The following is a 13,935-nucleotide window of genomic DNA, read 5'->3' on the forward strand; positions in this document are numbered from 1 at the left end:
TGCTCTTGCTCAGCCTGGTCTCAAACACCTGAACTCAAGCAATCCACCCACCTCCACCTCCTAGAATGCCAGGATTACAGGCATGAGCCACTGCGCCCAGCCCCAACCTCAGTTTAAAGAAAACTTTTGTTCTGCCTGAGATACTCCTTGAATCTTTTATAATTGTTTTTCTTTTTATTAGTGATAGTTTCTTGTTCTGTTACCGAGGCTGGAAGGCAGTGGCATGATCATAACTCACTGCAGCATGGAACTTAAGATCTTGAATGATCAATCATCTTGCCTTAGCCTCCTGAGTAACTGGGGCTCAGTAGCATATGCCACCATACCTGGCTAATTTATTTCATTTTATTTCATTTTTTTAGAGATGATGTCTTGCTATGTTGCCCAGGTTGGTCTCAACTCCTGGCCTTGAGTGATCCCCCTGCCTCAGCCTCCCAAGTCATTAGGATCATAGGAGTCAGCCACTGTGCCAGGCCATAAGTGAGTTATTTAAAGAGATTTTACCTAGGTAGTTCTTTTCTTTTTTTTGAGACAGAGCCTCAAGCTGTCTCCCTGGGTACTGTGCCGCGGCATCACAGCTCACAGCAACCTCCAACTCCTGGGCTCAAGCGAGTCTCCTGCCTTAGCCTCCCAAGTATATGGGACCACAGGCGCCTGCCACAACGCCCAGCTATTTTTTGGTTGCAGCCGTCATTGTTGTTTGGCAGGCCCAGGCTGGATTTGAACCTGCCACCTTAGGTGTATGTGGCTGGCACCTTAGCCACTTGAGCTACAGGCACTGAGCCTACCTAGGTAGTTCTGAAGGAAAACCATAATTGGGGCAACACAAGTTCCAAACTTTAGCTATCTGAGAACATTTGGAGAATATTGTATTTTTATGGACAAAATCACCTTGCCAGGTTGGCCTTCACTGGCAAAAAGATTAGCCAGTAGTGCACACCCAAAATCATGATATTTCTCACTGTATTTCTCTAGTAGGCACCCTCCATCTGCAGGGTTAACACGGGCAAAGTAACTTCCATTCACAGGAGGTTTGTGTTCACTTTCTGTTTGAATAATTGGCATAAACTGAAAAGAAAATAAAGAAATCATTCAATCTTAGCATCTCTATGCAAAGAGAATATCTTGAATAATGTTACAAAATATTTCATCCCTCTAAGACATTTCACGCATTTCAAGTACTAATATGAAAACATGAAATATGCTTATTTAATTTTATGTACAAAAACCTAGAAAATGTTTAATTTTTTTTATTTTTAGATGGAGCCTCAAGCTATCCCCCTGGGTAGAGTGCCATGGCATCACAGTTCACAGCAACCGCCAACTCCTGGGCTCAAGCGAGTCTTCTGCCCCAGCCTCCCAAGTAGCTGGGACTACAGGCGCCTGCCACAACGCCTGGCCATTTTTTGGTTGCAGCCGTCATTGTTGTTTGGCGGGCCCGGGCTGGGGATTCGAACCCACCACCTTAGGTGTCTGTGGCTGGCGCCTTAGCCGCTTGAGCCACAGGCGCCGAGCCGAAAATGTTTAAATTTTAAACATTTTTTCTATCTTGAACACTAGAAAAATTCTATTAATGTTTCTACAAAGAACTTTTTTTCCCTAATGTTCTGAGGAAAGACCTATCTGCAAAGAACTTGTGAGACTACAGACAAATGTTCACATCTGAAGAGGCTGCGAGAGATGGGCAGACTGAACAGATTATTCACTTTATTCATGAGATACGAAGAAATGGTGATGTTTTTATATAGTAATCGTATATATTAATAGCATATACTACTAATAGCTGTTCACTTTAATAAATAACCATTATAATACTCTGATAGTATTTGGTCTGATTGAGGGCCAGACCATTAAATTTAGATCATTAAATATTCCATTCATCTTCTGATTCAAAACCACCTTTATACTAAAAGCAAAGATATATTGAGAAAGTAGGTATCCTATGATGTATAAAGACAAAAATCTTCTATAATCCAGGGCCTTCAGCAGAATACCTGAGACCTTGGATTTATCTAAGGCAGAACCTATATCATAAGAAAATGTGAAACTAGGAGTCAGTACTCCAGTACAGTTGGGCCAATTAAGGCATGTCCTATAAACCAAATCGGTACCAAATAGGATCTAATCTGTAGACTGGTGTGCTATCAGCCACTTAAACCCAGAAACTAGGTTTTTGGCAGTAAAAGGAAGGAGACAAACTAAATGTCAAATCTGTAAAATAAAATTACTATATATGCTTTCAGAGGGTAACAAAGAAAAACAAAGGGGGAAAAATATATATATGCTGACCTCAGAATTAAACCCAAGAGTCTGAAATGGACCTGCCCCTGCTCCAAGAATAAAAGCTCCAGGCAGCTTGATTTCTTTTGCAATTTTATTCACATCATAAACCTATAGAAGAAGAAAAGACATTATTTAAATTATAATTTATATAAATCCCCTGCTTTACTTTTTATTACTGGGTCTATTAGCACTTCCTTACCACACTGATGAATGGGTCTTCTAATAATAAACCCAACTTCTATGATCTTCATATGAATATGAAGAGTAAAAGCTTACTCTTACTTACTTTTACTCTTACTCACTTTTTTCTGGTTTACAAGAGGCAATAAGTACGGCACACCTCCTACTTCTGCAATTCTAGTTTTCCCACAGATGCCTAAAAAAAAAACAAACACAAGCCATCTTAAAAATAGGCAGACATCTAATTTAAGAATAAAATGCCAGAAGACACTCACTCAATTTAAAATTTTGAGTTAATTTATTCATTTTTCTATTCTCAGGAAGTGTTTTACCAATAGCAGGGCTTAGAAGACATAAGTAGCTAGTACCCCCCTCCTGTTTTAACTACCTGTGTTTCTAATATCATAACCAGGCATGAGTTGATATAGTTGGAAGATAAAGGCAATATTAAGTTGATGATGAAGCAAGGGCTAGAATTAGGGCCAAAGTTTGCATTGAGTAAGGTTTCTACAGTCTGTAATGACATATTCCTGGCTTCTTTTGGTTAAAATTATTTTTTATTTTTTTAACTTACATGTCAAATATTTAATTTCATTATTGATTTTTGTGTGTGTGTGGTTTTTGGCCAAGGCTGGGTTTGAACCTACCACCTCCAGCATATGGGGCTGGTGCCCTACTCCTTTGAGCCACACGTGTCACCCTAAAATTGTTTTTTTCTGTATTATTTTTTATTAAATCATAACTTTGTACATTGATGCATTTATGGGGTTTAGGGTACTGCTTTGATATACAATATGAAAAATTTACATTGAACTAAGTAACACATTCATCACAATTATACTCAGTTCTTAATAGTTTTGGAATGTACCATTGCATCATGCACATTACGTGAGGTCCCCCAAATACCCTCCCTCCTCCCATATCCATCCTCCCCTCATCTCTCTCTCTTCTTCTCTTCTACTTTCTGGACTATAGTTATGTTTTGCCATTCGTATTTGTGTGTAGGTGGTTATATATTGATTTCATAATAGTATTGAGTACATTGGATACTTTTTTTACCATTCTTGAGATACTTTACTAAGAGTATGTTCCAGATCCATCCAGGTAAACATAAAAGATGTGAAGTCTCCATCTTTTTTATGGCTGCATAGTATTCCATGGTATATACATATACCATGTGATATATATATATATATATATATATATATCACAATTTGTTAATCCATTCATGGGTCAATGGGCACTTGGGCTGTTTCCATATCTTGGCTATTATGAATTAGGCTACAATAAACATTCTGGTGTGAATGTCTTTGTTTTGAAATAATTTTTGATCATCTGGGTATATACCTAGTAGAGGAATTGCAGGATCAAACAGTAGGTCTACCTACAGTTATTTAAGTGTTCTCCAAACTTCTTTCCAAAAAGGTTGTATTAGCTTGCATTCCCACCAGCAGTGTAGAAGCATTTCCTTCTCTCTGCATCCATGCCAACATCTGTAGTTTTGGGATTCTGTGATGTGGGCTAATCTTACTGGAATTAGATATCTCAAAGTGGTTTTGATTTGCATTTCTCTGATGATTAAGGATGATGAACATTTTTTCATGGGTTTGTAGGCCACATGCCTGTCTTCATCCAAGAAGTTTCTGTTCAAGTCTCTTGCCCACATAGAAATGGGGTTATTCTTTTCTTATAGATTAGTTTGAGTTCTCTGTAGATTCTAGTTATCAGACCTTTGTCAGAAGCGTAATGTGCAAAAATCTTCTCCCATTCTGAAGGTTGTCTGTTTGCTTTACTTACTGTGCTCTTGGCTGTGCAAAAGCTTTTTAGTTTGATCAGATCCCAGTAATGGATTTTTGGTGTTGCTTCGATTGCCCAAGGGGTCCTCCTCATAAAATATTCTCCCAGTCCAATTTCTTCAATTTCATGTCTTAATTTTAAATCTTTTATCCAGTGAGAATCAATTTTTGTTAATGGTGAAAGGTGGGGGTCCAGTTTCAGTCTTCTACAGGTCGCCAGCCAGTTCACCCAGCACCATCTGTTAAATGGGGAGTCTTGGCTCAGTGCCTGTGGCTCAATCGGCTAAGGCGCCAGCCACATACACCTAAGGTGGCGGGTCGAAACCCCCGCCCGGGCCTGCCAAACAACAATGACGGCTGCAACCAAAAAATGGCTGGCGCTGTGGCGGGCGCCTGTAGTCCCAGCTACTTGGGGGGCTGAGGCAGGAGACTCGCTTGAGCCCAGGAGTTGGAGGTTGCTGTGAGCTGTGATGCCATGGCACTCTACCCAGGGGGATAGCTTGAGGCTCCGTCTCAAAAAAATAAATATATAAATAAATAAATAAATAAATAGGGAATCTTTCCCCCACTGAATATTTTTGATAGGCTTGTCGAAGATCAAATGATGATAAGTAGCTGGGTTAATCTCTTGGTTCTCTATTCTGTTCCATAAATCTACCACTCTGTTTTTGTGCCAGTACAAGAAACCATGTTGTTTTGATCACTATATAGTATAGCCTGAAGTCTGGTAATGTGATACCTCCTGATTTGTTCTTATTTCTGAGTAATGTATTTGCTATTTGAGGTTTTTTTCTGATTCCATATAAAACGAAGTACTATTTTTTCAAGTTCTTTAAAGTATAACAATGGTGATTTAATAGGGATCGCATTAAATCTGTAGATTGCTTTGGGTAGTATGGACATTTTAACAATGTTGATTCTACCCAGCCATGAGCATGGTACGTTTTTCCATTTGTTAACATCTTCAGCTATTTCTTTTCTCAGAGTTTCATCGTTCTCTTTATAGAGATCTTTCACGTCCTTTGTTAGGTAAATTCCCAGGTATTTCATCTTCTTTGGCACTATTATAAAAGGAATAGAGTCCTTGATTGTTTTTTCATCTTGACTATTGTTGGCATGTATAACAACTACTGACTTGTAAGTACCAATTTTGTATCCTGAGACATTGCTATATTCCTTGATCACTTCTAAGAGTTTTGAAGTTGAGTCCCTGGGATTTTCCAGGTATAGGATCATGTTATCAGCGAAGAGTGAGAGTTTGATCTCCTCTGACCCTAACTGGATACCCTTGATTGCCTTCTCTTGCCTGATTGCGATGACTAAGACTTCCATGACTATGTTAAATAGCAGTGGAGACAGTGGGCATCCTTGCCTTGTTCCTGACCTGAGCAGAAATGTTTTCAATTTTACACCATTCAATTTGATATTGGCTGTGGGTTTGCTGTAAATGGCCTCTATCAGTTTAAGAAATGTCCCTTCTATGCCTATTTTCTTAAGAATTCTGATCATGAGGCTCGGCGCCTGTGGCTCAAGCAGCTAAGGCACCAGCCACATACACCTGAGCTGGCAGGTTTGAATCCAGCCCAGGGCCATCAAACAACAATGACAGCTGCAACCAAAAAAATAATAATAAATAAATAAAAGAATTCTGATCATGAAAAGATGCTGGATATTATCAAAGGCTTTTTCTGCATCAATTGAAAGAATCATATGGTCTTTGTTTATTTTATTGATGTGATATATTTATTGATTTGCATATGTTAAACCAATCCTGTAATTATGGAATAAACTCGATCATGGTGTATAACTTTTTTGATTTGTTGAATTCTGTTTGCTCAGATCTTATTGAATATGTTTGCATTGATATTCATTAATGATATTGGTCTATAATTTTCTTTCTTTGTTGGATCCTTTCCTGGTTTGGGTATCAGGGTAATATTTGCTTCATAGAATGTGTTGTACCTATAATATAGGTACTAGTTCCTCTTGAAAGGTTTGATAGAATTTGGATGTGAAGCCATCTGGTCCTGGACTTTTCTTTTTAGGGAGATTTTGTCTAAAATTGTTTTTTTAATTTAAAATACTTCCTCTGGGCCTGAAACTGTGGCTCTCTTGTGTAATCCTAGCACTCTAAGACTGCCTGAGCTTACAGGTTTGAGACTACCCTGAGCCAAAGTGAGTTTCTACCTCATCTCTAGAAATAGCTAGGCATTGTGGCAGATGCCAGTAGTCTCAGCTACTCTGGAGGCTGAGGCAAGAGAATCACTTGAGCCCAAAAGTTTGAGGTTGCAGTGAGCTATGACTCTATAGCACTCTACAGAGGGTAACAGAGTGAGACTCTGTCTCAAAAGAAACAAATAAAATATTTTCTCTGTTATAAAGTTTTTAGATCCATACTGGGAAATCTTTTCAAAGTTCTTTTCTTTTTTCTTGAGACAGAGTCTCACTACGTCCCCCTTGGTAGAGTGCTGTGACGTCACAGCTCACAGCAACCTCCAACTCTTGGGCTTAAGCAATACTCTTGCTTCAGCCTCCCAAATAGCCAGGACTACAGGTACCTGCCACAACACCCAGCTATTTTCTTATTGCAGTTGTTCAGTTTTGTTCAGCTGGCTCCAGGCTGGGCTCAAACCGGCCAGCCTCAGTGCATGTGGTTGGTGCCATAACCACTGTGCTATGGGCACCAAGCCTAAGTTTTCTCTTTTTTTCATAGAGATGGTATCTTCCTCTTGTTCAGGCTGGTTTTAAACTCCTGATCTTAAGCATTCCTCTTGCCTTAGCCTCCTAAGGTGCTAGACAGAGGTCTTCAAACTTTTTAAACAGGGGGCTAGTTCACTGTCCCTCAGACCATTGGAGGGCTGGACTGTGGGCCCCGGGACGATTTGGCTGCTAAGCAGGAGAGGCAGTGGTGGCAAAAACACCCAGCAGGCTGGATAAATATCCTGGGCGGGCCATATGTGGCCTGCAGGCCGTAGTTTGAGGACACCTGTGCTAGGATTACAGCCATAAGCCACTGTAACGAGCCTTCTACTTATGTTATTAATTAACAGCTAGATATAATTTAGATAGATACAATTTGAGAAAAGGCACTTTACCTTTTGAGAAAATATAGTCTTGTCAATTTTATGCTGACATATTACATAGCAGATATACTTGCTCTTTTTTTTAACTATGCAAAGGGTAGATGTACAAAATTCTAATAGCTTCCATTAGTAATTGGGGATTTTGAAAACATTTTTCCTGGGATCAACAGTCATGGATAAGACTTTCTCATAAGTTCTGGGTTTTGTTTACTTTGTCACCCGGGTAGAGAGGTGTGGTATCACAGCTTACAGCAACCTCAAACTCTTGGGCTTAAATGATTCTCTTGCCTCAGCCTTCCCAGTAGCTGGGACAAGCACCCACCACAAAACCCAGCTCTTTTTAGAGATGGGGTTTTCCTGTTGCTCAACCTGGTCTTGAATTCCTGAGCTCAGGCACTCCACCTGTCTCAGCCTCTGAGTCAGGTCTGAGTCGCTCTGCCCAGCCCTAAGACTTTCTCATAAGTGATAATGATGCTTAAGTCTAGAGAAACTATTAGGGGGCTCTTTTAGTAGTCTAAGGAAAAAATAAGCAGTGGTGACTATAAAGATGGAGAATAGGAAATTTAAAAAAGAGAGACAAGAGAATAGGCAAATATAATAAAGAGTTAAAGTTTAGATATGTTGACCTCAAGCTGTTCTTAGCACATACATATGTATATGTAGGTGGTGATGTCCTATAGGCAGCTGGAAATACTGATCTTTAGTTAAGAAAGAGCTTGGTGGCTCGGCGCCTATAGCTCAACCGGCTAAGGCGCCAGCCACGTACACCTAAGGTGGCAGGTTCGAATCCCCAGCCCGGACCCGCCAAACAACGACGGCTGAAACCAAAAAATAGCCGGGCGTTGTGGCGGGCGCCTGTAGTCCCAGCTACTTGGGAGGCGGAGGTAGGAGACTCGCTTGAGCCCAGGAGTTGGAGGTTGCTGTGAGCGTGATGCCACGGCACTCTGCCCAGGGGGACAGCTTGAGGCTCTGTCTCAAAAAAAAAAAAAAAAGAAAGAGCTTGGTGAGATGTACAGATTTCAAAGTTGTTGTACCCAGGTAGTAATTGAGATGATAAGAATAGATGGAAAAACCCAGAGATTTTATATAAAAAGGTTGAGGAAAGAATTCTGGAAAACATCAATATTTAAGAGCCTATCAGAAAAAAAAAAAAAGGAACCAGGAAAAATGAGGAAGAGGTAGGAAAGGCACCAAGGAAGAAGAGGTGAGCCATGGAGAGAGACACAACCAAGGGGAGAATGTCAGGCTGCAATGGTCAAATAGTATGAAATATAGAGATGAAATACTAGTCAACATACCAAGGTCATGGGTGACCTTAGCAAGACCAGTTCATATACAAAGTGCCTATGTTTATGAAAGACCATCCATACACATCTGGCTTCCAGTATTGTAATCGAAAGACAAATTATTGACCAGCAAACTCTTCTTCAAAGTCTAACCCTTTGAATAACAGAATTAAGGTTAACCATTTTTTCCTTCTTCCTTTTAGTCTTATATGTTTTCTGACTTTCATTTAATTTTAATTAGAAGAGAGAATGTATTCCAGTATTGCCTCCAAAGTCCAGATGCCCCAGAACTCAAATGAAAAATTTCAGCAAATTTTGAATGCTGCCAAAATCTGAATGCTGCCTTGGAATCTGAACACCCAGAATGTTCTGTGTTTTTGCGCATGTGTCCCCAGCACTCGGGCCACCTATAAGCTTTGTCGTTCAGTTCATTGTTGGAAGCTGTAGTGAAAGCATCTCATACAATTTTCACTGTTTATGCTTTTGTGCCTGTTTTGTGTTTTTTAATATAATAACCAACTAAGTGTATTCACCCCGGTCCTACAAAGTGAGGTGAGGAAAATAAGAGGAAAGCTGTTAGAGCTACAGTTGAAGAAAGACCTTATCGCTCAGCATGAAAGTGGTACATGTGTGGCTGATCTCACTACTGGGTTCAGAATGCCTAAATCAACTGTACAATTTTGAAAACTAAAGACGCTATCAAAGCAGCTGGTGTGGCAAAAGGGCTCATGCTGACCTGTAGGAGATGGACAAGTATGGAAGAGATGGAAAAACGCTTAGTTTGGATTAATGAAAAATAGCTGGCTGGTGATGTGATTTCTGAGAAGATAATTTATGACAAACTATCCTGTGACAGGCATGCCTGATACTAGTGCTCAAGAGGAGGAGTTTAAAACCAGTACAGGTGGTTCGAGAACTTTAAGGACTGGAATCCACGGTGTTGTTATATACAGGTGCCAGATCTAATTCCAAAGCAGCAGCAAAGTTTGTAAAGGAGTTTAAGGAGTTTATGAACAGTAAGGGGTATGTTTCGAACCAAGTGTTCAAGTGCAGTGAAACAGGCCTTTATATTTTTAATTTTATTAATTTCCATTTTTATATTAATTTTATTAATTTATTTATTAACTCAAATATTATCTAATATTTTACTTTAAAATCCAGTATATTTACTATTAAAATCATTTTGAAAATTTAAGTTTATAGAACCCAGGGATAGAGTAATCCATTTTTTATTATTTTAAAGGAGAAAAACTGTCTTGGAACTCAAACGGGGTTCTGGAATAGATTAAGTTTGGATTCCAAGGTATCACTATACTCTTATATTTGAAGGAAGCATGGCTATTTAAAAAGTATTCTGGGTTCAGTGCCTATAACATAGGGGTTACAGCGCCAGCAACATATAACGAGGGTGGTGGGTTCAAACTGGTCAGGGTCAGCTAAACAACTGCAACAAAGAAATACCCAGGCACTGTGGCAGGCGCCTATAGTCACAGTTACTTGGGAGGCTGAGGAAGAGAATTGCTTAAACCCAAGAGTTTGAGGTTGCTGTCAGCTATGACACTCCGGCACTGTACCAAGGGCGACATAGTGAGACTGGTCCCAAAAATATATATATTAATAACAATAAATAAATAAAATAAAAAGTATTCTGGCCTTGGCGCCTATAGCTCAGTGGCTACGGTGCTGGCCACATACACCAGGGCTGCCAGGTTTGAACCTAGCCCAGGCCTGCCAAGCAAGGACAACTGCAACAAAAAAAATCGCCAGGTGTTGTGGTAGGCGCCTGTAGTCCCAGTTGCTTGGGAGGCTAAGGCAGAAGAATCGCTTAAGCCGAGGAGTTTGAGGTTGCTGTGAGCTGTGATGCCATTGCACTCCACTGAGGGTGACATAGTCAGACTGTGTCACACACACACACACACACACACAAAGTATTCTATAGCCAAGTGCCTATAATCCTAGCATTTGGGGAGGCCAAGGTAGAAAGATCACTTCAGACCAGGAGTTTGAGACCAGCCTGGGCATTTAGTGAGACCCTGTTGCTACAAAAAAATAAAAAATTAGCCAGGCATAGTAGCATGCACCTGTAGTCTCAGCTATATGGAAAGCTAAGGCAGAAGGACTGCTTGAGAAGCTGCTTTCCTGCTTGGGTTATAGAGTGAGACTTCTTCTCAAAATAAAACGAAACTAAAAAAATGAGAAAGTATGCTAAATGCTTTCAACATGCTAAGAGAAATTCTCATACAGTTCATAAATCTTCTGTAATTTACAGGTCTACTTAAAATTAAAGACTGTTAAGTTGGAAAGGGCAAAAAAGAATATTCAATTCAAATCCCTCCATTTTGATGTACCTGAGGCCCAGAGACATTCAGTGGCTTATTCTGGATAATGAAATCTGGAGGAGGCAAAGACAGAACTGCTATGCAGATTACTTTTTTCCTTTTGTAACTGAAATCTTATTGGTAGTGCTGAGGATAGTATAGCCACTTCAATTTGTACACAATTATTATTTTTTTTTTTGGTAGAGATAGTCTTATTATTGCCCTTGGTAGAGTACCATGGCATTATAGCTCACAACAACCTCCAACTTTTGGGCTTAGGTGATTCTCTTGCCTCAGCCTCTCAAGTAGCTGGGACTACAGGCACCTGCCACAATGCCCGGCTATTTTTTGATTGCACTTTGGCCAGGCCGGTTCGAACCCGCCACCTTCGGTATATGGGGCTGGTGCCCTATTCACTGAGCCACAGGCACCGCCCATGTACACAATTCTTAACATACACATATCAAATGCCATTTATTGTAATTTTTAAAAAAAAGTTTTCTAGGCTTTTAGTGAAGTTACTTACAATGTACACATTCCTGAGTTTACTCCAGTTTTGTAACTTTGATTTGATGTTTTTCTGCATTTGGCTTAAAAGGTGTTTCTTCCCAAGGAACTTTTCTGTCAAATGCGCTTGATTGAATAGGAGAATTGGGTTCATAAATAGATTCACTGCAAACTTTATATATAAATCATAGACATCAGTAAAGTTCTTTATTCCATCTTCTTGCCTTATGTCATGAAGCATAATAAATCTCACATGCCCTACAGTGACAAATGTCGACACAAACCACTCGAACTTGTGCACAGTCTTTAAGTCCATGTTAGACAGCCACGTGTTCTCATCCACCAGGTGGCGAGCAGCATGAGATATGAGCTGGTTTAGATGACGGTGGTTGTCTTTGGATTCTGTTTTCCCAGCTGGCAAAAAACACCATTTCAAAAACTGTATTATCATGGTGGCCAACAATTACCAAGTAGAAGCTTCCAGACATTGTCTTCAATTTGTGGCTCCCGAAGTGAGATGCAGACAACGGAAACGCCCAGTCCCTTCCTGCTGCACGGACCCGCGCTCCACAGCTTCAGTTCCATTTACTGTACTTTTTAAAAAGCATATCCCTAATTTTATTCCCTTTATTCAACAATCTGAGGAGGAAGGTACACAAAAGTCAAGGTTCCCCTCAGAACCATCAGGGAGGAATCTCGAGGGATCTTTAATCAGCCTGGGGGAGAGACCCTTGGCTCCTTCCTTAAGGGCCTGGCTTGTTACAATTAATGGGAACTTCTTACCGTTTATCAGGGCAACTTCTCCACCCTTTTCTGCAGAAAGTCTGCCCTTCTCAGAGTTTAATAGAGGAGAGGGAAGTTTCCATGAGAAGCCGGGGGGTGAGAATGTTCGCAGGGGTGAAGAGAAGGGGTGTCTCAGACTCTAGGTCCAGCCTCCTGTCCGGGCCTCCCATTCCTCCAGGTAAGTAGCTCTCGGCTGGACAGCATGGGGCTTACTGGCACGCCAACGCTACTAACCCCTCGAGGGGGAGGAGGACGACCTTGTAACAAGCAACGGGAAAGGCTGGGCATCACTCGCCGTCCCACAGGGCTGTTTAGGCCACTCAGAGGGCTCTTTTATCCCCCCAATCCATCAAGCTAGTCTTTTAAGACCTCGCACCTCCATCAGGGGCTTCTTCAGTCTCCCAGCTGCAGTCAGGCAGGCTCGCAGGCTCCCTTGGGCCATCGAGTGAGCTCTTCTTTCCTGTCTTGTCACCATCTCTCCGGCGCATCCCTGGTGCCCCTCTTCAGTCCCGAGGGTTCCTAGGACTGGTCCAGTCTTCAGACAGGATCCCTGGGGCTCTAGCGCCCCCAATCTCCTCGGTTGGGCCCCGCATACGTAAGAAGGTGCCCATGGTCATGGCGTGGCCGGAACATAGCAGCTGGAGGTGGCGCTGACCACAGCGGTACAAGTACTCGACGCGCGTCGCGTCGCTGGGGGGTAGGTGCCGGCGGAACTCGCCCGGGGCACAGCAGCTCGCGGTACAGGCTCAGCCCCGGTCTCTGCCGCCGGCTGGGCCGGTTCCTGGTTGCAGCCAGGGCGCCGGAGCACACAACGAGCTCCCTGGCAACAGCGAAGCGCCGCTCCCATCCGGAGGCCAAGTGCAAATGCTACGGTCACTTCCGCCCTGCACTTTTCAAACCTTCTGCCTCCCCCTATTGTAATTTTTTAATTTTTAAAAAGTTATTCCAGAACCTTTCCAGCTTAAAATTTTCCTTAAGAGCATATCAAGTACCAGCATCTTCAAATGCTGATGAGCTGTTACGTAAGTCCCTTCCAATTTACAATTCATTACCATATATACAACATACGCAAATATTCCTTTTTGAGACAGTCATACTCTATCGTGCTGGGTCACAGCTCAACTGTAACCTCAAACCCTTGGGCTCAAGAGATCCTCTTGCATCAGCCTTCTCAGCAGTGGGGACTAAAGGGGCCAGCCACAGCACCTGGCTGTTTGTTTTTTCTATTTTTAGTAGAGACAGGGGCTCACTCTTGCTAGAGTTGGTCTGGAACTCCCAAGGTCAGCCAATACACCGCCTTGGCCTCCAGGAGTATGAGGCTTACAGGTTTGAGCATAAGCCACTGTGGGCAGGGGCTAAATACTTTCTTAGGACATTAACAATTTCACCTGTTAAAATAAACATTTGCACAAAAAACCCAAAAAAGATGGGATGAGGTGGGATTCTCTCCTTAAAAATGTTTCTACTACTAAAAAACCTGCATTTACAAAATAGTTGGTACAAATATGCCTCTGGAGTGGGCGCTCATGCCTATGATCCTAGCACTCTGGGAAGTTGAGGCATGTGGACTGTGTGAGCTCAGGAGTTGAGCACAGGAAGACCCCATCTCTAAAAATAGCCTGACATTGTGGCAGGTGCCTATAGCCTCAGCTACTCAGGAGGCTGAGGCAAGAGAATCACTTGAGGACAAGAGTTTGAG

General features: G+C 41.6%; 1 protein-coding gene and 1 pseudogene across 3 annotated transcripts in view; both read right to left on the minus strand.

The window, feature by feature from the left end:
• CUNH11orf54 (chromosome unknown C11orf54 homolog) overlaps nt 1-13,935 on the minus strand; it is a 31,752-nt gene that overhangs the window by 8,340 nt on the left and 9,477 nt on the right. For all 3 annotated transcript variants that reach the window (XM_003780823.3, XM_023511481.1, XM_023511482.1), the window contains exons 4-6: nt 2,586-2,659; nt 2,290-2,391; nt 892-1,068 (exon numbers count right to left, since the gene is read on the minus strand). In XM_003780823.3, coding sequence (XP_003780871.1) covers nt 892-1,068; nt 2,290-2,391; nt 2,586-2,659 — 353 coding nt within the window. The remainder of the gene's footprint in view (nt 1-891; nt 1,069-2,289; nt 2,392-2,585; nt 2,660-13,935) is intronic.
• Nucleotides 11,347-12,023, minus strand: LOC105886661 (annotated as a pseudogene).

The sequence above is a fragment of the Otolemur garnettii genome, unplaced genomic scaffold, assembly GCF_000181295.1.
Source record: "Otolemur garnettii isolate 467f Iridium unplaced genomic scaffold, OtoGar3 scaffold00001, whole genome shotgun sequence".
Classification (NCBI taxonomy): domain Eukaryota; kingdom Metazoa; phylum Chordata; class Mammalia; order Primates; family Galagidae; genus Otolemur; species Otolemur garnettii.